Genomic DNA, 24,588 nt, shown 5'->3' with positions numbered 1-24,588 from the left:
TACTCACTTGATTTTTAAAATGTGAAATGCCTGTTTCCTAACTTAAACGCATAGAATAGTTGTAAAATTAGTAATCAGCAAGTGAAAAAAAATGTTCCAGCTCTAGTGAGAATGTGAAGTTGTTCAGGCTGCTGACTGGTCAGGACTGTCGGAAGCATAGAGCTGGAGCCTGCAGCAGGGAAGGGTTTGAGCAGAGGTGAGGAGGCCAATGAGCCCGGCTCAGAGGCCCAGAGTCTTAGACCTTGCTCATCTGAGTCCCATTAGTGACACCACTGGGACCTGTCTCAGCAAGCAAGGAAGGGTGGCCTGTTCCTAGGAGGAGGGAAGCTTTGACCCAACCTGACCAGTTTAGGAAGCAAAGGAAGGAACAGACATCTGAGCGCTGCATCAAGGGCAGGTCCCCCTACCCGGTGGTCGCTTTCACAGGCAGCTCCCGAGAGAGGAGAGGTGAAGATCATTCAAGATGTTGTGTTGAGGGAATCCTGGAGATGTGTCCAGAGGTGTACAAATGCTGAGCGCTGCATCAAGGGCAGGTCCCCCTTCCCGGTGGCCACTTTCACAGGCAGCCAACAAGAGAAGAGAGGTGAAATTGAGCATTGAGGGTGTCCTGGAAATGTGCCGCTCTCCTATGACCGCTTGCATCCACAGCATTTGTGGAACTTTTCTGATTGCCTGCATTGTGTGATTTTGCAGCTGAGCACAGCACAGGGCCCAGGGTACACGAACCTTCATGTGTCCCTGTGTAGGCAGCAGGGACAGTGGCTTGTGGGTACCGTGGGGTTAGATTGCCCCAGGGTTCAGGTATTGGGTAGTCTGATCCATTAAGGTCCAAGACCAAGCCATGCGAAGATGACCGACACGCACACCCCACAGTTAGCCAGATGGATGGCAGTCACTCAGCAAAAGTCTTAGGGAGAATGAGATATGCAGAGGGAGAACAGGCGCCCCTACTTCCTGCCACCACAATGTGCTAGCAAGGTCTAGTTGTGGCTGTCACTTCCTGCTTATTGATGAGTTCGCCACACTGCCTGTGGTGGCACATTCCTGCCCAGAGCGAGGCACTTCCTTTGTATTTATTAGTTGCAGAATAATAAAAGTAGCAGCATATGAATCAGAGCAACGGCGATAAATTCAAGTGTTGTGGATAATTCCTTACACTTAGATGGTGTGTCGTGATGAGGAGCTCAGAATACTTCCATCAATCCTTTGCTTTGCTTATAAAACCCCCTTCCCCTGGTAGGGGATGAAGAAGGAGGCATTGTGGTTCACATGGAGCCCCAGGGAAGCTGAACAGTTAGGAAACCCAGAGAGATACCAGGCAGCCCCCAGGCCCCGGGCCGGGACAGGGTGCCACCTGTCCTTCACTGCCTGAGGCCCTCGGGAAGCGGAAGAGTCAGGAGACCCAGAAAACACTGTGAGGATGCAGCCCCCAGGCTCCAGGCCAGGGATGGGTGCCACCTGTCCTCACTGCCTGCGTCCTGCAGGGCTGAAACAAGTGGGGACCCTGGACGGTATCAGGAGCAGATAGGTTCCTTCAAAGGTCTCCTTGCCTGTTGGGCTCCGTGCCCCTACAGACTCTTGGAAGGAGAGTCTGAACTTGGGGTTGCTCCAAGGAAGCCCAGGTTCCCTGGGCAGCCTGCTGACCGCACCCTGAAAAGCTCCAGAGCTCCTGCCCTCAGGTGGGGCTCCTGCCACACAGGCCTTCACTTTCTGTAAGATGATTCTGTGTATCAAAAATGACAGCATAGGCACAGCAGCCTGAAGCACCAGCCAGCAGAGACTACACCTGCCATTCATAGTGAGAGATAGGTTCAATTGGATGCAAGGAGACAGTGGTTTATTCGTAGTCTGCACGTCCCATGGACTTTCGGAAGCATACTCATCCAGTAAGAAGCCGTCACTCCTCCTTTGAACGCACCAGCTTGTTCCCAGAAATACACACCTGGAGGCTGGGCGCAGTCCGTTTCCTTGTTTCCTAAACCACCATTAGGCACCAATATCCGTGACAGAAAATAAGGAATGAGCCTCAGCTTGTATTTTGCTGTGACAGTAAAATACTTTTCAAACGTGAGTTTTCAGTTTGGATATTTCCATCTAAAACCAAATGAATATGAATGTAAATATTACAGATCTTTCCACCATGGAAATTATAACTCTATACTGATAGTTTTAAAAAGAGCTCATTTCTGTTTTCTTAACGCACTTCCTCCATTGTCCACTTTTAAATAAATGGATTTCTTATGTTTTAAACTATGTGTCTAAAACAAAATAAAAAATAAAATCATATAAATCTTAAAATAACAAAATATCCCTACCTTTAGATTTTGCAAATTCAGTTTTATAAAAATGTTCTCTTTAAAAAATATATAAAATTGAAAGTGAGCATTTGTGAAGGTTGAGATTACAATATTATAAATGTTTTCCAGTTACAATATTTGGTTTACAGTATTCAGACTCTTTTTTTTTGCTTCTTTTTATTATTGTTATTTTATGATACAGTTCCATAGGCCCTGTGATTTCCTTATCCCCTCCCCAGATGCCTCCCCGCTCACCGAGTTCCCCTGTGTCATTACTATAGCATTTGCCACCTTCTTCAGGATTGGCTCTCTGTGCTGATACTTAATTTCAGAAGAAACCAAACACTACATTGATTCTATTTTTAGCTATTGTGTGATTTGGACATCAAGTTTGATGGAGTTATATATGCGTGTTTTGTACATTTACATTTGATCATGAAGATTGAATGCTAGCATGGATGCTTGCAGCAGCTTTCTCTTTTTAGATCAGTGCTGGCTATTTGGGTACTTACAAGTAAAAGGGGTGTTTATAAGCAAGTTTAGCATATCAGGGTTTAAGATAAAAGCCTCCTAAGTTTCATTTTTTGAAACATATTATCCTTAGAGTATATATACATACATATGAAAAGGGAGAGAGCTTTTTGGAGAGGCATTTACTTGCTGGCTTGTCTGAAGGGCAGAGGAGCCCAGCACCTTGGTTAGCCATGCATTGTGAAGGTCATCAGGTTCCACGCTATGTGGCAGGCGGAGAGACTGGGAAGAGGGGTCCTGCTGCATTTCTGGGAACTGCCCTGCCCCAGGGCACACACATCCACGTGCTCACATCCCTGCAGCAAGCATCACCTAGGAGCTTGGCCATTGTGCCTGGGGAAGGACAGGTGGCTCATATGGAAGCTGCCTTCTCTGTCTCTGGGTGCGAGACTGTCTGCACATGGGCTGCCCTGTGCTCCTGTGCAGCCCCGAGGCCAGCAGGGACCTTCCTCCACTGCATGGAGCACTGGCTGCCCCATCAGTCCATAGGAAAGGGCTGTGTACGGGCTGCCCTGTGCTCCTGTGCAGCCCCAAGGCCAGCAGGGACCTTCCTCCACTGCATGGAGCACTGGCTGCCCCATCAGTCCATAGGAAAGGGCTGTGTACGGGCTGCCCTGTGCTCCTGTGCAGCCCCGAGGCCAGTAGGGTTGTTCCTCCACTGCATGGAGCACTCGCTGCCCCAGCAGTCCATAGGACAGGGCTGCGTCTGCAGATGGAGATGCAGTCTGGAACCATGGGACACATGTGTGGGATTCGCAGGGATTGTGCTTCAGCCAATGTTAACCATTGCATGCTACTTCCCATGCTGTACAGACTGTGAATCCTGTGGGAGGGGGCAGAGGAGGCACTTTAAACATGTGTGTGGCAGTGAGTGAGTGCAGGGGTCAGAGCATGAGCCTGAGAGCTGTGTGAACATTTTCTCTTTCATGTTATATCCATCCATATATTGGATCAAGGTGTATTAAGAAATCATCCTCTCAAATACACTTCTGCTTAAAAATGAAGTAGTAGATGAAGCCCTCACATTGATTTCACTGGCTGTGTCATGAAGAAGAAATCATAATTGAAAGTACAATACTGACTTTTATAGTAAGAATAAGTCTTCCCCTTTAGAATTTTGTGTTTTGATTATGTATGAGTATGGTGTTGACCTTACCTTTGACCTCCCAGTCTACAAAGAAAGAATTTTTTTTTAAATATTTATTTTTATTGGAAAGGCAGATATACAGAGAGGAGGAGAGACAGAGAGGAAGATATTCCCACAAGGATTAGTACCAGTGCCTGTATGGAATCCTGGTTTGTGCAAGGTGAGGACTTTAGCCTTTAGACTACAGTGCTGGGCCCCGAAGAAAGAAATTGACCAAGGGGCCAGAATTGCTGGTGGAAAGCTGGGTCTCAGATAGCAGAGAGCACACAGGAGCAGTGTGCCAGGTGTCTGGACGTCATAGGAGCAGTGTGCTTGGTATCTGGAACGACACAGGAGCAGCGTGCCTGGTATCTGGAACCACACAGGAACAGCATGCCTGGTATCTGGAACATCATAGAAGCAGTGTGCCTGGTACCTGGAACGTCATGGAAGCAGCGTGCCTGGTATCTGGAACGTCATGGGAGCAGTGTGCCTGGTATCTGGAACGTCATAGGAGCAGTGTGCCTGGTATCTGGAACCACACAGGAGCAGTGTGCCCAGAAGTCACATGCTTTTCCTGCTCCACTACACCTGGCACACCAGCTCCCTTCTTCCTGCCTCGTCTGCTCATGGTAGGCCATCAACCTGCAGACATCTGTGAAGCTCCAAGCCCGGGATTGCGAGCTTGCCCACTCTCACCCCACTCAGCCCCTGTACCCTGCTGCTATAGGCTCATTGCTGTTGAAGAAGAAGCATCAGTGCAGGCCTCACAGTGGTCTCTCTTCTGATCATCTCCTTGCACATACTTGCATCCTCTCCTTGTGTTCCTATCACGTCCCAGTGACATCTCACCTCCTTGTGCTGCTCACTAGTCTATAATGGCCTTTTCCATTGGAAAGTCCTCTTCTATCTTCGATTCTAGGGCCCTCCTCACCCTAGTCCTTGCTCAGTTAACATGAATAGTTGGAAAAACACAAGTCTCACCCTCCTGCAAGCTAGGAGGATCTCCTGCTGCAGTGGCTCGGAATGCTTGTGTATCCAGCATGTTCTGTCTCTAGGATTCTGACTTGGTCTATGTATCCAGCCAGACCCACTCACACTTTATTTCTTCTGCAAAGCCCTGTGCTCTCCTCTCTTCACTTTCATCCAATCCTTTGATATAGTATTTTCTTCATTTCCCCCAGCTGTTAATCTTCCTGTTTATGTAATTAACCCGATTGTATAAAACAGGAGCCTTGTTTCATTCAGCTCTACTCGTAATGCACAATGAAGTTCTTGGCTCAGAACCGATAATAAATACTTTGAGAGCCAAGTAAGAAACTCAAACAAAACAAAACAAAAACACTGCTCCTGAGTTCTTCTTTAAAATTTTATTTCTTTTTATTATTATCATTTTATGATAGAGTTCCCTAGGTCCTGTGATTTCCCTTATCCCCTGTCCAATTCCTTCTCCCTCACTGAGTTCCCCTATATCATTACTATAGTATAGTTCTTCATACACAGTCATATGTTCATTATTGTGGGCATGGAAAATAGCAGAGAGATACAGTATGGAAGTAGAGATGCATACTGCATTGTATCCTCACATCTGGGTATGATAGTCTCCATTACACAGTTACAGTACATCCCCTTAAATGAAAACCCACAGTACAAACTCAAAAGCAGGAAGAAAAATAGAAATTTACAGTGTCATGAAGTTAAATAGCATGCTACTAAATGTGATAGTGTCCATTACACAGTTACTATACATCCCTTTAAATGTAAAGCCACAAAACATAAACAACAGGAAGAATAAAAGAAATTAACAATACGATGAAGTTAAATAACAAGCTACCGAATGACTAATGTGTCACTGAAAAAATGAAAAAGAAAATCAAGAACTTTCTTGGAGGAAATGATGCCACTATATGATCTATGAGTCATTGAAGAATTTAATCAGAAGAAAGTGTTTTGAAGAGATGAAATTAACAAAAACATCCAAATCCGTGAGATAGAGTTTCTGCTGATATGTTGGTGAGATATGTCTCCTGTAGGCAACAAATAGTTGAGTTTTGTTTTGTAATCCAATCTACTGAGCTAGGATATTTGATTGATGAGTTGAAGCCATTTACATTCAGGGTTAATACAAATAGGAGGTAATTTCATTCTGTCATTTTTGCAATAGGTTGTTCATTGGTTTAGTCTTCTGTAATTATTTTACTGGGATGTTCTTTACATTTTCCTTTGGTTGTGGTCAGTACTATCCCTTTCTTTGTCAAGAGAACATCTTTGAGTACCATTTGTAGGGCAAGTTTGGAAGAAGCATATACTTTTAACTTTACTGTAGAAGAATTTTATTTCATTTTTAAAGACAAAGGAAAGTTTTGCTGGGCACGTTATACTGGGCTGACAATTTTTTGCTCTTAAAATCTGGAATATGTCGCTCCATTCTCTTCTGGCCTGTAGAGTTTCCAGTGAGAGGTCTCCTGTAAGTTTAATTGGCATTTCTTTGTATGTCAGTTTTTTTTTTTTTTCATTTGTGCATTTAAGGATCTTTTCCTTATGTTTGATTGAGGAGAGCTTGATTATCATGTGTTGTGGTGCTCTGAGTTCTGAACCCAGTGTGACAGCAGTAAGCAGCAGTCCCTGCTCCGGTGTGTTCCAGGACACTGGCTGGACGGAGGGCGGGTTACTGGGCTCTGTACTCTTCCTTGCTCTCGCTGATTCGCTCCAGATGCCATATCCCTCCGTTGGCAATATCTTCATGGAGGCTGGAGTGATTGGTGTCCTCCCATGCAAATGCTAGGATGGGAATGGATGGCAACTCTAGGAATGACTGAGACTCCTGCACAAGAACAGACTGCAGCAAATAGCGAAGACTTGGCTTCATTTGATAAGTTCAGAACTATAAAATATCTCAGGATTGACTGCTGTGATTCTTGATCTGGTTTAGCTTATAACTATGTGATGACTGATCTGATTACACAAATAAGATGGTTGCAGAGAAACAGATAAATACTTGGGGTAACTGATTTGGCATTTCACTTTAAAGTTTAAGTATCATGTACATCCTGTGTACTGTTGTTATTTTTGGAAGATTTGAAGCATCTTTCCATTGATTCTGCTTCCAATATCATAAAGTATTGCCATCACTAGTAAACCAGTATGAAGGAGACATGGAAAATGGTGGCTAAGATACCAGTTTAAAACTCAACACCAGTAGAGGGGCCAGGACTCAGTAGTGTGAAAGGCCAAAGCACACTGCACCCAGAGTCTCATTCTTGATGAAACTGGTTTGCATTTGCAAACTGAACATCACAAGAACTTACTGTTATTCAACTTTTTAAAAAAAATTTCTTTTGAGGTGTTTACATAGTTGATCAGGGTGGGAAGGATCCAGAGTTAGGGCAAAGTGGATGAGACCATTGTTTGCAATATTTATTTTTCTGGAAAGGGAGAGAGAAGAGGAGAAGCCGCAACCATCTTCTCAACCACCCCAACCCAGGAATGGGGAAAGCCATCCGACATCAACTCAGGGTTTCCGAGGGATTCGCCAAAACGGCTTTCATGAGTCTGAAATGCTGTCAGCCTAGCTAATTCAATGACTAGGAAATCTCTCCAAACCTCATTGGCTAACTTAGTATACCCTAGAGTCTCCATTCACCCTGATATTTGCTGTCATCACTTCACTGGGGTAGTTGACCAATTTGTTCTGTCTTCCTTCCTCTGCTCTGGCACCAGATGTTCTGTAGGCCCATTGGACTGCCATATCCATTGGCATACTGTCCACTGCTGGGCATGCCTTCGACTGCTGGGCGTGCCATCTACTGCTCTGTCTTAGCCACCGAGGAGGCCCATTTCTGACACATGCACTCCATAGTCAGTCCACCAATCGTGCAGTTCTCCCCAGTATTGGAGTTCTGAGTCTAGGGGTTCACTTGGGGGAGATCCCCAAAGAGACTTTGTCTGAGATAATCCCCAGACCAGACTCTTGTGTATGCTTGCCAGTTAAGGGTCTGGCTCATCAACTTTACTTCTTAAGGGAATCACAGAAATGTAAGTAAGCAGTGAGTCCCCCTTGGGCCCCTTTTGTTTCCAGGTAATGGCAAATGAATGGAATCCACAGTTGATTAATAGGGTATTCTTTCTTCTGAATACAAAGAAGTAAATATATGTGTGTTTGTACTTAACAATGTTTAGTAGATTACTAAGAAAATTTTTACAAAAAAGATACACACACACACACACACACACACACACACACACACACACACACACTCACAGAAACATTCTAAGTACCCCAGAGAAATAGCTTCTTGTTCCTGTGAAAGTTTCAGGATTTCCCAGGTGTTCACAGAAGAGGCTGTCAGAGCCTCTGATGAGAAGTGTGTTCTCCTGGGAGCCTGAAGCTGCCTGAGCTGGGCATGCCTTCTGCTCAGCACAGACAGGTGAGAGAGGAGGGTGCCTTGTCTCCATGGGCTTTTCTGGCTCAGCCTGGACATGGGCACGGCCCTTCCAATGAAGTCCTCTCTAGAAAGAAGTGTTTGTCTATAATCCTGAGCTCCTGTTTGACTTAGAGTGGAGGAGGGGTAGAAATCCTAAAAAAAAGTGTGAAGACAAATTCCTGAAAAGATGTGCGTTAGTATTTTCATCCACATGCCGTTTGGAGCTTGTCTTAAAGGGAACATTCATTTTATAGCATCTTTACTGTGCTAGTGATGTATGAAACTCATGGAAACAGCAGCACCGGAATTACCAAATGACCAAGTGTCAGTTGCTTCTGCCATCATTCTTTGTTTGGCACATTATGCTTGCATCGTTTTTGTTTTTGTTTTTGTTTTTTAAGTTTCTACAACGTGAAATAAAGCCAGAGTCAGCACTTCTGCCACAACTTCCTCAGGCCAATGGCTTCGAGACGGAGAAGGTGGAGCCTCTGTCATTTTAGAATCTTTCTTTCTTAGCACTGCACCAAAAATCTCAGTGACTTTTAAATTCACACTAGCATGCAAATAACTCCCCTTATGCAGGATCCTCTTTGTTGACTTGAATGCAATATCTTTAAAAATCTTTAGAGTCTAAGAAACCTTAGCATGTGTTTCCCTGAAGCAGTATTGGCTCTGTATCCTAAAATTGCATGCTGTCCTTTCAGAGTCCAGGTCTCATATAGCCATCAAGTCAGTGTATTTCATCAAACTTGAAAGGCAATGCTGATGCTTTTAAGGGATTGTGGTTCTATGTCGCTGTTTAAACATTTAACAACACTCATGTCATTTGTGGAAGGACCCAGCTGCCTAGTTGTGAGCTTGAGAGCATAAGGTGCAGTCTCAACTGACTTAAGAACACAGTCATGTCCATCTGGGGTGCTGGGGTGGCCAGTGCAATCTGTAGAGGCCACATCAGCTTCTCTGGACACCATAGCGCTGGCTCAGGGAACAGGGCCGGGGCTTTTGGTACAGGTTGCCCCTCAGCATCATGTCCAGTGTGGGACTCCAGCTGTGACCATGCATGGATCACTACTCCTCAGGAGGGGCTTGCTTTTAAAAAATGTATTGATTTAGTCAAAAGAGAGAAACAAAGATAGAGGAAGAGAGAGTGTGTGTCGTTCATCTTCTGGTTCATTCCCAAATGGCAACAATTTCTAGACCTGGGGCCAGCAGAAGCCAGGGGTCTAGACTCCATCAATACCCCTAAGTGGCTTTTGGAGCCCCGAAGTGTTGCCTACTGCCACCCTAGGTGTATTAGCGGGAAGCTGGTTCAGCAAATGAGCAGCCTGAAGTCCAGCCATCACTGTAAGTGCAGGCTTAAACTGCTGCTCCGTGATGCCAGCCCAAACATGGGAAGCTTCAAGAAAACAAATCCTCTTCAGTCCAGTAAACTTGGTAAAAATGAATTCTGGAATGGCCAAATAAGCCCCAACCAATGATAGTGAAGAGAATCTATTTCATGTAAACACATGGGGCTAGGCTACAGATATGAATCACTTGGAAATCTGGTGCAGGGCTGTGTGAAAAAAAGCGTGACATGCCATGATGCTGCTAAACTACTAAGTGATCTGCTAAGTGACTTTTTGAGGGGCCACATGAGGTTTCCACTTCTGTTTCTACCTAAATTTGAATTCTTCCTGTGCTTGAAAATGTTAAAACAAATGCAGTTGTCCTCAGAGATGCCTAAATCCAGCAGTGAGAGTACAGTTCCCAACACTGCACACATGCTCAGCCCTGGTCACCACACAGCAGTGAGAGAACAGCTCCCAGCACTGTTCATCTCCTCACGCAGCAGTGAGGGAACAGCTCCCAGCACTGCACACAGTCAGTCCTCATCTCCTCACACAGCAGTGAGGGAACAGCTCCCAGCACTGCACACAGTCAGTCCTCATCTCCTCACACAGCAGTGAGGGAACAGCTCCCAGCACTGCACACAGTCAGTCCTCATCTCCTCACGCAGCAGTGAGGGAACAGCTCCCAGCACTGCACACACTGAGTCCTCATCTCCTCACACAGCAGTGAGGGAACAGCTCCCAGCACTGCACACAGTCAGTCCTCATCTCCTCACACAGCAGTGAGGGAACAGCTCCCAGCACTGCACACAGTCAGTCCTCATCTCCTCACACAGCAGTGAGGGCACAGCTCCCAGCACTGCACACACTGAGTCCTCATCTCCTCACACAGCAGTGAGGGAACAGCTCCCAGCACTGCACACAGTCAGTCCTCATCTCCTCACACAGCAGTGAGGGAACAGCTCCCAGCACTGCACATGCTCAGTCTTCTAGGCATGGAACAGCTTTGGCAACATCAGTACGCCATATCCATGGAGTTCCGTTGATCTGGGATAGGAAAGCAGGTAGAGACAGATCTCCCATCTTCTTTCTGTTTCTCCAAATGCCTCCATCATCCTGGACTAGACCACCTAAAACCATGAGGCCAAAATTCACTCCAGCTTACCCATGTGAGTGGCAAGAATGCACGAACTGGCCCATCACTTTTGCCTCCAACGGAGTGCATTGGATGGAAATTGGAGCTAGAACCCAGCCCGAGACTTGCACTTGGGCTCTTAGCTGCAGCGTGTCTGCTCTTATTTAACCTCTATTTATAACTAGTATGCCTAACTGTAAGAATAAATTCTACTTGTTCTTTTTCACTTTCTCTTTTAGGTTTTGATCTCGTCAAGTGTGAGGATCCAGGCATCCCCAATTATGGCTACAGGATCCGCGATGAAGGCCACTTTACCGACACCGTGGTGCTGTATAGTTGTAACCCAGGGTATGCCATGCATGGCAGCAACACTTTGACCTGTCTGAGTGGAGACCGCAGAGTGTGGGACAAGCCATTGCCCTCTTGCCTTGGTGAGTCGGAGCCAGCTGCCACCACTGCACAGAGGCAGGCCAAAACAAAGGGTGGGGGTTTTCTGGTCTTTCCAGTGTGGGCTTTTAGATGTCCTGAAGCATGTGTGTGTGGGTGCATGTGTGTGCATGTGCAGATATAAAGTAGAGATTTCAATCACCGAGATGTGGTCAGTAGACCACAGACTGGAAGGATCCCATGTATGTTTGTTTCATGGCTGCATGCACTCAAATTGCCAGACAGACTTTCATTAGGATATAGGTTGGGAGGAGAATGAACCATGACTGTTTACTATGGATGTAAGATGCGCAGACATGATGGTGGTCATTTGTAAAACAGCCTGAGAGTGGAACCCTCTTCTGTGTCTTTTGCAGCGGAATGTGGTGGTCAGATACACGCGGCCACATCAGGACGAATCCTGTCCCCTGGCTACCCAGCTCCTTATGACAACAACCTGCACTGCACATGGATCATAGAGGCAGACCCTGGGAAGACCATCAGGTAGTTGTGATGTCCCTCTGCATGGGGTCTGGGAACCGAGGCTTCTTCTCTTCTTGGTGGTGGAGATGGCCGTGCTGCAGCTGCCTGCTCAGTCCAAACACCTGTCACTCCATTCCCCAGTACCTGTCATCCTGGCTTCCCCAGTCCTTTGGGCTTTTGCATTGAGCCACGTATAACAAAAGCAAAAAGGAAGTGAGTGCATCAGTTAGTCTCCCTCTCTGAAAAGTGAGTAGGTAAAACCGTAAGTCATCTGTTCATGACGTTTTGAGTTACCTGAGCAGCGCTGATCCGGGTGAGCCTGGCTGGGGCAGGGTGGCCCAATCTGACTTCTCTGGTGTGGCTAAGCTGGGATGTTGGGAAAGATGCTGGCTCCCTAGCCCAGCCTCTGTCCATGTGGTCAGCTCATCATGGTAGAAGGCTTGAGAGAGGAGCTGACAGATCTGGGAGCTGGGTTTGCCAATTGTACCAACTCAGACTGAACAAGACCCCAGGTAATAATATAGAGAAGGTATGCCACCATACCTTGGGAAGAGAATAGAGCCCAGGAGCAAGCAGCTTGGTGAGGATGGAAGAGCAATGTGTGATCATTTACAAAATGCCAGTGTAACAAGACCAACAGGCTAGTGTAACCTAAAGTTACACATCTAAAAGGAAGTCATTAAAAGTTGCAGAAAAATGTACATTTAAATTGTAACTCTTCTGTTTTAATTGAACATACCAAGTTATTATGGTGTTTCTTCAGCTAAAGAAAGTGGTATTTTTAGAGTAAGTTCTCTGTGTTCTAGGCAGAAGCCTGTGTCCAAAGCTGTGGTGCATAACACAAAAGGTAATTTTAAAGTCAGTTCCTTAATTACAGTCCTTTGTGCTAATGAAGAGGTCATTGTCCTCCACAACACTTCTTAAAAGTTCCTTTCTCCTGTGCTGGACTTTTTTTTCATTGTAGTTGCTTTACGTTTCACTACAGGGTTCATTTATAGGGATGCCAGCTCCCTGCAGCCTGTGTGTACCTGTCATGCATCTTCAGGTTTCCCTGGTGCTGTCCCATGCACCATAGTCCTGATGACACCCTGTGTTGGGTGGAAGAGGGACACACGTCAGGGGCTTTCATCCTCCTTGCTCATAGAGGCATCCCATCCGTCACATGCTAAAGCTCACATGGGCTCGTCGGCCACACAGCTGCGTAACTGAGTGAAAACTTAACGGCGCAGGGTGGGGATGTGCAGTCCCTTCGGTGGTTCTTCCTGGAATGCTGGCCTCCTCTGGTCTGCAGTCACAGTGCTGTCTGGGCGTGCGGGGAGCCGAGGTGGAGATGCCTCAGGCAGACTCTAGTGAAAGAAGCAAGAACCAGTCCTCAGTGCAATTGGTGCAAACGCTCCTTTGTAGTAGCTCCTTCAGGGCCAACATGTTCATAACCTAGATAAATTCAGATATATCTATATCTGTATCTAATCTATATCTATATATGTGGTATTTGAGTACCAAAGTCTCTATATTCCTCATGAAAATCAATGAAGTCACCTTTTTAACTAAAAAAAAATGTGAATTTTTAAAAAGCTTTATTTATTTATTTGAAAGAGTAGCACACATACACACACACACACAATGAGAGAGGGAGAGAGAGAGCTTCTATCTGCTGGTTAGTTCTCTGATGGCCACAGTCACTGGTGCTGGGTCAGGTGTAAATCAGGAGCCCAAAGCTTCGCCTGGTCTCCCATGTCAGCAGCATGGTCCCAAGCTCTCGGGCCATCTTCCTCTGCCTTCCTAGGTGTATTAATAGAGAGTTGGATTGGAAGAGGAGCTGCCAGGACTTGAACCCATGCTCATAAAGGATGCAGAGACACTGTGTGCACAGCACTGGGATCCAAGTATTAACTCTGGATTTTCGCATACCTTTTTGAGTAATATACAAACAATACCACTTGTTTTGATTGTAAAACTTGCAATAATCGTGTATAATGAACAGAATGACTTTACATAAACAGAATTTATTTCTTTCATGAGGTTGTCATGTTTTTTCTTGTTACAAATCCCAGAGAGCAGTATAGAATGATTTGAAGTAACAAGAAAATATACAACTTTATAATGTGGACTGACTTTGATTCTTCTCATTTGGGATTCTGGAATAGCACACTGTATGTCACGTGTTGTCCTGGAGCAGTTTTTGTTCCACAGGTATCTCTCAGGGGGGAGACTCAAGTTTAAAACATCTTAAAATACATATTTTAAATTTAAGGCATGGATTTCTCCCTTAAAAAGGAAGGATCAATATTTAAAATGGACATATTACTTTGAAAAAGTAACGTATCATTCATACTACCATGAGTCTAGAGATTAAGAAAGTTAACATGAATGGAATTCAATACTGTAAGCATAGACTTTTTATATTCACAAATAGCAGCATGAAAAGTGCGAGTATGGTGTCACTACTTTGGGTCAGTGATTCGGGGGACGACTGTCATTCTGTTGAGGCACAGAGCGATTTCTGATCGGATCTTACTATAACTTTCTGTACTAGGAGTAGAGGACCCAAGATGGTGTATGATGCTAACACACACTATAAAACAACCGCCTGGGCTGAATTCACTTGAAAATCAATAACAAGGTGTAGTACTAGAAGGGTCCCCTTCCAGGTGCAAGTTAAGCATTTCTCTGCAGGACCCAGCCCGTGCTGTGGAGCACCACAGCTGTGACTTGTGTGATTAACATATTACATTTTACATAACTTCAGCTGGTGGCCCTGGAAGTTGTGTATTATATAAGTGTGTGTGTGTGTGTGTGTGTGTGTGTGTGTGTGTGTGTGTGTGTGTGTGTGCGCGCGCATGTTTAGTACCTTCAGCTGGTCTTTTGCAAGTGCATTCTTCTGGCATCCTCAGTGTGAGTGTATTTCTGTCCACAGGAAATAGCATTTGGTAGAATTGCTATAGGGAACATCCTCCAGTCCCCAACAGAGTCAGAAACGTCTCTAGGCAGAGCTTTAAGATGGTGACTGTAGAGGGACGATGCCAGTCTCAGGCGACGTGTCCTGGGTTTGTTCTGTTGTCGTTCCAGGCACTAGCGAGGTCAAGGTGAGCTCAGTCCACAGGCCTGGGAGTTGTTTATTCTGTTGCTGGGCTTCCTGCAGAGTCCTGGGCCTCAGCTGACTGACAGGAACTCCATCTGGGTCTGCCACAATCATGTTCTTGTGTTCTTGCGTTGCTATTCCTGGGCTGCTTCAGGCAGCTGGTGTAGAAGTGACATGAACCAGTGCCTGTATGGCAGGCCAGCATTGCAGGTGAAGGCTTAACCAGGTGTGCCACAAAACCGGCTCCTGTTTATGCTGCTTTTAATATTTGATATTATACATAATCCTATAGCATATAGTCTTGTAAATAAGATCTGTTTACTATTTATAATTAATATCTTAGGATAAATTATCAAAATATCATTTGCTGCATGAAATGGTATGTGAACATTTTTATGTGTCTTACTACAAATTGTTCTATTCAGTAGGGATGATCATTACATGTAACATTTTTAAAAATTTGAAATTCGTTACATAGAGGATGGATCCAAGCTCCTTTCCTTGGCATTCCAATGCCAATGCAGTGTTGCATAAAAATAGAACACTAACAGTAGTTTCCTCTGATCCTGTAATTGAAAGTCAGATGTATATGTTTTGATGCTTTTCTTTGCTAATATAAATGCATGTAAATGGGTATGTTTATGCATCTATTTAATTACTTTTAGGAAGCTACTGTCATAGGTAGCAGTGCCTTGCCAACTGTGTTTGTAATGAATGTGGTAGGGTTTGTGCCCACATGCAGGTTTCGTCTCAGTGTGTGGGGCTGCTGAAGAGTAGCCCACTACCAGAACTTATTTAGAGAGCAGCCTTTGGGGATGTAGAGGAAGCTCTCGGATTTTTCACTGTCGTAAATAATCCTACCATCCTCCCAACATATCACCTTCACTGTATTTTTATGATTAATTTCTAGCCGGACTTGCTGTGGGTGCACATTTGAATTTTTATAGTCATTACAAAATTATTCCAAGAACGGTAGATATGGCCACAAATAATACATGAAAATGCAGTGGATCCATAGTCTCCTGGAGACTGGATAAGGTCATTTTACTCTTCTGACAATCTAATGAGAAAAAATAAAAGATCTTGTTACATTCATTTGCAGTTTTTATATGTTTGGTTTCCTGATATATGAATATATGTGCGTGTGTGTGCATTCCATTCCTAAGAATAGCCTCCAGATTACACTGTGTGTCGTTTGCTTTACCTGAATCTCCATTGGCCTGCATCCCTTGGCTTCCCGAGAACCTCCCCTGAGCAGCAATGCAGAATCAGAACCCATCCAGTGTGCTGCCTGATACCTTGTCCATAGCATTGCTGTGGTTCTCACCATGTATTGTGGTATGTGATTATCTGACCCAACTATTAGTCCCTTAAGATGCCCTACTTTATTCATCCTTGTTTTAAAGGTTTATTTTATTTATTTGAATGGCAGAGTTACAGGGAGGAGGGAGACACAGAGAGAGATCTTCCATGTCTCACTTCACTCCCCAGTTGGCTGCAGGATCCAGGCCTAGGCCAGGGCTGTGTCAGGCTAAAGCAAGAGCCAGGAGCTTCACCAGGTCTTCTGTGTGCTTGGCAGGGCCCCAAACACCTTGGGCACGTTCTATTGCTTTGCCCAGGCCATTAACAGGGAACTGGACTGCAAGTAGAGCAGCTAGGAGAAGATCTTGCACCCATGTGCAATGCCAGTGTTGCAGGTGGCAGCTTTATGTGCTATGCCACAATGCCAGACAGTCCTATTCAACTTTTTAACCCTTTCACCAAATGGTGTACCATCTGAATTCCGACTTTTGTTTTCATGAAAATAATGGCTGTTACATTATCATTACTTAGATTTTGCAAAGTTTTCATTTGGAGTCAGATTTTAGATAAAACTTATGGAATCAGGGTACCGGTTTGTCCACATGAGCTTTTCACTGGCATGCAGCAAATATTCATAAAGCTGAACTGATTATCAGGGTATATTTTATCATTAAATGAACATCCCTGTGACACCAGTAACCAGAAGTCATCAGGACCCCACATTTACTGCTGCATCATCACTCCTCATGAGTAGCACGAGACAAGTGTGGTGAAATCAAACATCACACAGGATGAGTTGGATTGGCACATCTCGTGTCATCCTCTCTTCAGTCTGCATTCATGAATATGAACAGATTCTTATGTCCATCCACGAGTCCTTTCTGAGTGTTGACAGCTGTTTGCGTTGTTGGCTCCAGGCTGGCATTACTGCCAGCGGTGCTGTGTTGAACACACCTTTGCCGTGTTCCCTTGGACGCCATTCACCAAGCACTGAAGTGTCTGGGTGTGGTGACTCCTTCAGCTGGGGCTGACTCCATGAGACAGCTTCCCAGATCGGCTCTCCTGATGTCAGACCTGCCAGAAGAGCAGTGAGACTTCCAAGTACACCACCTGAGGACTTTTTCATTCCAGTAATTCTAGTGTTCTGCAATTATTATTTGCATTTCTGCGAGGAATAATCAAGGTGTATGCTTTGTAACAAATTTGTTGGCCATGGAGTATCCTCTTTTATAAACACCAATTTGAAATCTTTTGCTCATTTTCACCACAGAATGTCTTTTGCCCATGTTTTATTTTATTTCTCTTATTATACATCACAAATGCTATGTTTGTTGCTTATATAATTAATGTTTATAATTAATACCATATGCACTTGTTTTTAAATTGTTTTCTTTTAAATCTCAACATGATTTTGTAAAATTTTATTCATTTTTATTTGAAAGGCAGATTTGCAGAAAAAGTGTAAATACATATATATGTATTTATACACACATACACACACACATAGATGGAAAGATTTTCCATTCACTGCATTCACTGATTCACTTCCTACAATGGCCAGAGCTGAGCTGATCCAAAGCCAGGAGCCAGGAGCTTCTTCCAGGTCTCCCACATGGGTGCAGGGTCCCAAGGCTTTGGGCCATCATCTGCTGCTTTCCTAGGGCACAAGCAGGGAGCTGGAAGGGAAGTGGGGCAGCCAGAACAGGAATTGGCACCCATATGGGATCCCCATGCCTGCAAGTTGAAGACAGCCATTGAACCATCATGCTGGGCACCACATTATGATTTCTTAAACACAAGTGTTTAATTCCAATGAGTCAAGTTTATTTTTACTGACTTTCCATTTAACGTGAATGAATTTCTTATCTGCAGTTACAATATATTATGTCACATATGAAGAGTTTGAAAATAGTTTACAGAAATATGCTTTATGAGAATAGTTTTTCAAATATTCCAAAAAAATTTATATAAAAAAATAAACTTCTGATTTCATTTTTCTCATGAGTGCTTTGAAGTGCTTTCATGTTTTATTGCTATTATTCATAGATTTAAAACTGCATTTTAAAACTTACTGCTGCCCAAAAATTAAGAAAAAAATAAAATGTTGGGCTTTCTTCTCCATGTATTTTAGCTCTGCGTTTACATCTCCGTTCGATCCGGGCTGTCTTCTCACGCACGGTGAGAGGTCAAAGGTGTTTCTCTATACTGAATTGCAATAGACTATTGAGAAACCCAAGTCTTCTTAAAACATTTGGACAAGTATGCCTACTTGTGCTGGTTTTTAAACTTTATTCTGTTCATCTGTTGATATTGTTCTGTTCAGTGTAGCCTCTTCCCATCTTGTTACTTACACCCTTCACAGTAACTCCTGCCTCCTGGCGCTGTATTCTTCCCTGTCCTTGTTCCTTATTCTCACTGTTAACTCCCGCCTTCTGGTAGTATAATCTTTTGGTGTTCTTTCCACATACATCACCAGAGCTGTGCTTCAACCTCTGTGTTTCCGTGTTAAGTTTGGAAACATCTGCTGTATTCCACAGAGTATTTGGAGACTGCTACTGAAATCACACCACATGGGCCTCTATGGAGAACACTGACCCCTTTGTGACACTGGAGTTCTGATCTCTGATGTGTTCCATTGGTCCATTGTTACTTATTAGATCGCTCAAAGTTTGTTTCAGTAATGTTTCTGAGTTTCCTGTGGGGCAGTCACGTCATCTGTGGTTAGAATTTTCCCTACTTGCTGGGTGTTTTCTGGTGTTAACATAAATGCTGGTTTTCATTTTGCCTTTGTGGCTGCTATATAGAGTGAGTCGTGTATTTTTATTTGTATTCCTGAATTCTAAAAGTTGTGAATTTTTTAGATGTACAAGGACATGGTCTTAGATAATAAGAGAAGCAGTTGTCTGCCTTGCATTGTGTCAGCAGCTGAGTGTGGCAGGTGGATGTTGGCTAGCACAGGTGATGCTTGGACTCAGGATCCTGTTGTTTCAGATCCAGTCTCCAACACAAAGTCTTCACTATTTTCTCAATTAACAGACATTTCAACTAAAGAACATAACCCATAATTAAAAAAATGGAAATTTCCCAAAAAATCTACAAGGCAAATTGGAATTAATAACTTGGCTGATGCAAGATAGATACAAGATTTTATAATTGCATTTGCACTCTGCAGAATGTAGTTTCTGTGCATACCAGTATATACTGAATTTTAATTCCTTTGCTGCCTTAATTTATTATCAGTTTAAATAGTTTTGTTAAATCTAAGAATTATTTCTCTGTGTTTGTCTATATTGATCTCCTGAATCAATTTTGATAATTCATGTTTTCTAGCAAACTGTTTTATACATAGTTCAAGGAGCAGCATCTTTGTCCTTCCTTTTTATTTTTGTCTAAGTGCTGTGCATGTGTTAGAAAACCACAGGTGATGCCATATGGATGTCTGTGACTAAACAGGTGTCTGTCTCACCTACAGCCCTAGATGTGATGGACAGTATCATTTTTCCATTTTTAAGTTTACTGAGTAAAAACTAGAGCACGCCAAGACACATTATAATAAGACTGACAAACACTAGACAAGGAGAGCATTAAAGAATGACCAAATAAAGAGAGAGGAGAGAGATTAGCATATCCTGACACACCTGCTGAAGGAGTCCTTTTTACAATATGGACCAGAATAAAGGCATCCTTGAAGTGCTGATTCTGATAAGCAAACCCCTTTAAGTCCTTTGTAGAGACACCTGCTGTGAAATTACTATTCAATACATGCAATACTACTATGCACTATTTAGGAACATGTATTCATTAGGAATATAATAATTCACTAGGAATTTGTGTCCAGTTAGTAACAGTTTCAAAATGAATACACTGGCAAATGTTGGGGAATCTAGAAACATAGGTGAGAACATATCATACTCTTAATTATGGATCAGAAAGATAGCAAATGGGGAAGTTCCTAAAAAGTTCGAAATACATGTTTTAATCTCATTTGAAAGATACATGAGACATAATTAGAAGCACAGATTCTGTTCAAGTAAATGTGAAACACATACAAATGTAATTAAATACTGATAACAACTTTCAATAAATAAAGATGTAATCTTTTGTACCACTCATCCTGACAAAAGGGACAGACATAGAAATCTATAACAAAAAGGTAACAGATGTGTCCTCCAATAATATACAATATTAATAGCTTAATTTATAATATTTGCAATATTAATAGCTTAATTTATAATATGTAGAATAATAATAGCTTAATTTATAACAATTTATAACAAAACAACAATATACATGTTAGATGATGGCCACCGCCCGCCCGCCCCCTGGTGGAATAATATCGGCAGGTTGTTCAGAGTTGAGATGGAAGCTTTATTGGAAAATCCGTTCCTGGGCTCCCTTCGCACAGAGGGGAAGGAAGAGGGAAGCGAAAAGGCCGTCTAAGATACCTGTGGAGGAGTTTTATACCCCTCTAGACACCTGGGCAGGCAAAGGGGCTGTCTGTGCCCCAATTATGCAAGGAATGTCCATTCAGGTGTGCCATTGGTCACCAGGAATCCCGCCAGGTCGGTGATGTAACTGGCTCCTGTGACCCCTCCTCCTGTTCCAGGCTGGAGCCTAGGAGATGTGGGGGCGGGGCAGACTAGCCCCTAGTCTCCAGTGCCCTGGGCAGCCATCAATACAATATTAATAGTTCAATTTATAATATGCATTTTACTATTATTATATTATATATATTGTTCTGTGTCATTGTACATATAAAGAATGATGGGATTAGAGAAAAGCTTAATTGAGCTAATGGCATTTTTTAAAAGGTTAGTATCAGAGTATATTTAAACATTAACATTCCAGAAAATGTGTGTAGTAGAATAATGAGTGAAACAATAAAAACAGTTTGAAAAAATTGCCATTGAGGATACAGCTGCTATTTGTTGACATAAAGTACAGGAACCTCAGATCATTTATATTCATTTTGGAAACAGAGATAAATCCACAGTAGACATTACACATTAGAGAATTTTAGAAAATAATGGATTAGCTGATGCCAGTATACAGTATCTGGAAAAATCTCCCCCACCAAAGAAAACAATTAAGAAGATGGTCCAGTTCATTTAATGTGCCTAAAATAACTTGCACTTCATAAGACAAATAGAGCACAAGGAAAACTGAGAACTCGATTCTATAATTCATATCATTAGTATATTAAAAACAACTCTGCAGGCAAATAGATGCCATAAGAATTTTATAGAAGTTAATACTTTTTTAAAATCAATAACATAAGAGAATAAGACAAAAGCTGCCCTAGCCTATTAAATAAACAGGGATTTTTCTAAATGCATTAGAAGTCATAGAACAAAACTTTCCAGTAAGAATACTGTACATGGCCTGGCTCAGTGGCCAACGCTGAAGTTCTCACCTTGCATACTCTGGAATCCCATATAGGCCCAGGTTCGTGTCCAGTGCCCTACTTCCCATCCAGTTCCCTGCTTGTGGCCTGGGAAAGCAGTTGAGGATGGCCCAGGGTCTTGGGAGCTGCACCTGCCCGGAAGACCCAGAAGAACCTCATGGCTCCTGGTTCCTATTATTGGCTCAGCTCCAGTTGTTGCAGCTGCTTGGGGAATGAGTCAGCAGACAGAAATTTTTCTCTCTGTCTTTCCTTCTCTGTGTAGATCTGACTTTCAAACAAAATAAAAATGTCTTAAAAAAAAAAAGAAAATACAATATGGCAGCAATAATTAAAGAGGTGAATAATACATCCTAAAAAGGGGAAATGCTGGGAGCATGTAGGTCATCACGACCTGGGGTCCCAGTCTCTGCTCGGGGACCTGCAGTGATTTTCCTGGTCCCCTGTGTCAGCACTGCTTACCTGCCAGAAGCGCACAGCTCAGCACCTCCATGTGCACTGTCTCCGGAGCTCTGCCCAGCAGCCTGTGCATGCTCTCTGCTCCATGTCCCTCAGCTGCCTCACTCTGAGGCCAAAGACAGGACACGTGCCCTCTCTCTCGCTTTCTAGGCTGGCTTGGCACATCCTCCTTTCTCCTGTCTTCGACAGAAGTCAACAGAAATCCCAAGGTCTTAGTGTGACCTTGAACCTTCTTTCTCACACAGCTCATCTGATCTTCTCTGTCCTCTCCACCTGTATCTGGAACGGGACACCCTCTCAGTGGCTGCTCTTGCCTAGCCCGTCTTGCCTGATGGACTAAAAACCCTGCGCCGCCGATGTGTTCTCTCTAGCTCTTGTCAGCAGGACGAATCGTTACAACCACAGGTGTAAGTGCTGCTCTGAGAGTGTGACACTGACCGCCCCTCCATCAGAAATGAGGTCTCATGAGAGCCCACAAGCCCTGTTTCTTCTGGCTCCTCTTCTGGTTTCTCTTTTGTGGCTACACTGGATTCCTGGGAATTCCCCACACATTGGGCCTAACTCTTCCTTCACATACAGTTTCACAACTCTCGCCTCCTTTAAGTCTCTGCTTAAGTGTCACCTTGCTATGACTTAACCTTAACTGTTGGCATTCCCAATGCTCCTCATTCAGCCTGACATTTTTCTTTCTTCCATTGTATTCACCATGTGACACCTTGCATATTCCTTACTCATATGTTGTGGTTGAACTTGGCATCTTTGTCTCACAATGTGAGCTGCTTGAGGGCAAGGTTCTCTCTCCATGTGCCTGATGTATTCCAGGTTCCTGGACGTGTGTTGGGCACACAGTTGGTGCCCTGGATAAATTCCTTGACTTTGATAATTTGTTGAATGAATTGTTGAACTCTACTGAAATAAGAATGTCTTATAGACACAAACAAATGACCAATCTCAGGGATATTCAAGCACATACAAACAGTGTCATTCCACAGTCGTCCAATTGCATCTGCTGGTCTGACGGCATAACGTATTGGTAAAGATGAGCCAATAAGTGTGCCAGCATGCTGTGGTGAACTCAGTATTTTCAAGGGAAAGCAAACTGGCTCACCTTTCTCTGTTGCCAGCCTTGAAAGCCTGCGACGTAGAAGGTCCACTGTAGCACTGATTGCCATGGCTAGAAAGTAAAAATTATTGATGTGTTTGTGGAGGATGGGATAGAAAACTAAAGCAGCATTCATTCTATTAAAGATAAGCAAAATTCTCCGTTGCTTTTAGAGTTAGTGCCTTACTTTTGGAAATGGTAGCTGTGGGGGCCAGCATGATGGCTCAATGGTTAATCCTCCCCCTGCAAGTGCCAGCATCCTATATGAACTCAAGTTCATGTCCCAGCTGCGCCAGTTCCCATCCAGCTTCCTGCTTGTGGCCTGAGAAAGCAATGGAGGATGGTCCAAAGCCTTGTGACCCTGCAGTCATATCGGAGACTGGGAAGAGGCTGCTGGCTTCGGATTGGCTCAGCTCTGGTCATTGCAGCCACTTGGGGAGTGGGTCAGCAGATGGAATTTCTCTGTAAAATCTGCCTTTCCAGTAAAAATAAATGAATCTTTAAAAAAAGGTAGAAAAGAAAATCATACCCACGGAAACTATCCTAATGGGTCACCACATGTTGGATACATGTTTCAAATTACCACAATGTTTTATAAAGCCTCACAATTAAATCATGCTAACAGAGATACGAAAGAACATGGTGGAAGTTCCTGCACTCCATAGTGGTGTCTATGTGTGGTTCAACCTGCAATGTGGTGTGTCCGCAACGAGAAGCATGAAAACTTAGCTGTTTGCTGGGTGCTGGAGCACCTGCAGGATGGGAGTGGGGAGAGTGGCAGGAGGCATGGCTGTGGGCTCTGGCAGGAGGCGTGGCTGTGAGCTCTGGCAGGAGGCGTGACAGGAGGCGTGGCTGTGAGCTGTGGCAGGAGGCGTGGCAGGAGGCGTGGCTGTGAGCTCTGGCAGGAGGCGTGGCAGGAGGCGTGGCTGTGAGCTCTGGCAGGAGGCGTGGCTGTGAGCTCTGGCAGGAGGCGTGGCAGGAGGCGTGGCTATGAGCTGTGGCAGGAGGCGTGGCAGGAGGCGTGGCTGTGAGCTCTGGCAGGAGGCGTGGCAGGAGGCGTGGCTGTGAGCTCTGGCAGGAGGCATGGCAGGAGGCGTGGCTGTGAGCTCTGGCAGGAGGCGTGGCTGTGAGCTCTGGCAGGAGGCGTGACAGGAGGCGTGGCTGTGAGCTGTGGCAGGAGGCATGGCAGGAGGCGTGGCTGTGGGCTCTGGCAGGAGGCGTGGCTGTGAGCTCTGGCAGGAGGCGTGACAGGAGGCGTGGCTGTGAGCTGTGGCAGGAGGCGTGGCAGGAGGCGTGGCTGTGAGCTCTGGCAGGAGGCGTGGCAGGAGGTGTGGCTGTGAGCTCTGGCAGGAGGCGTGGCTGTGAGCTCTGGCAGGAGGCGTGGCAGGAGGCGTGGCTGTGAGCTCTGGCAGGAGGCGTGGCTGTGAGCTGTGGCAGGAGGCGTGGCAGGAGGCGTGGCTGTGAGCTGTGGCAGGAGGCGTGGCTGTGA

At 44.4% G+C, this 24,588-nt stretch overlaps 1 protein-coding gene across 1 annotated transcript in view; it reads left to right on the top strand.

Annotated features, from left to right (window-relative positions):
* CSMD1 (CUB and Sushi multiple domains 1) overlaps positions 1-24,588 on the top strand; it is a 1,316,379-nt gene that overhangs the window by 1,060,029 nt on the left and 231,762 nt on the right. The window contains exons 24-25 of the mRNA XM_040967079.1: positions 11,084-11,275; positions 11,648-11,774. Coding sequence (XP_040823013.1) covers positions 11,084-11,275; positions 11,648-11,774 — 319 coding nt within the window. The remainder of the gene's footprint in view (positions 1-11,083; positions 11,276-11,647; positions 11,775-24,588) is intronic.

The sequence above is a fragment of the Ochotona curzoniae genome, unplaced genomic scaffold, assembly GCF_017591425.1.
Source record: "Ochotona curzoniae isolate NIBS_2020 unplaced genomic scaffold, NIBS_Ocur_1.0 scaffold_4506, whole genome shotgun sequence".
NCBI lineage: Eukaryota > Metazoa > Chordata > Mammalia > Lagomorpha > Ochotonidae > Ochotona > Ochotona curzoniae.
Note: the sequence above shows the minus strand (reverse complement) of the source record. Positions and strands in the feature narration are given on the sequence as shown.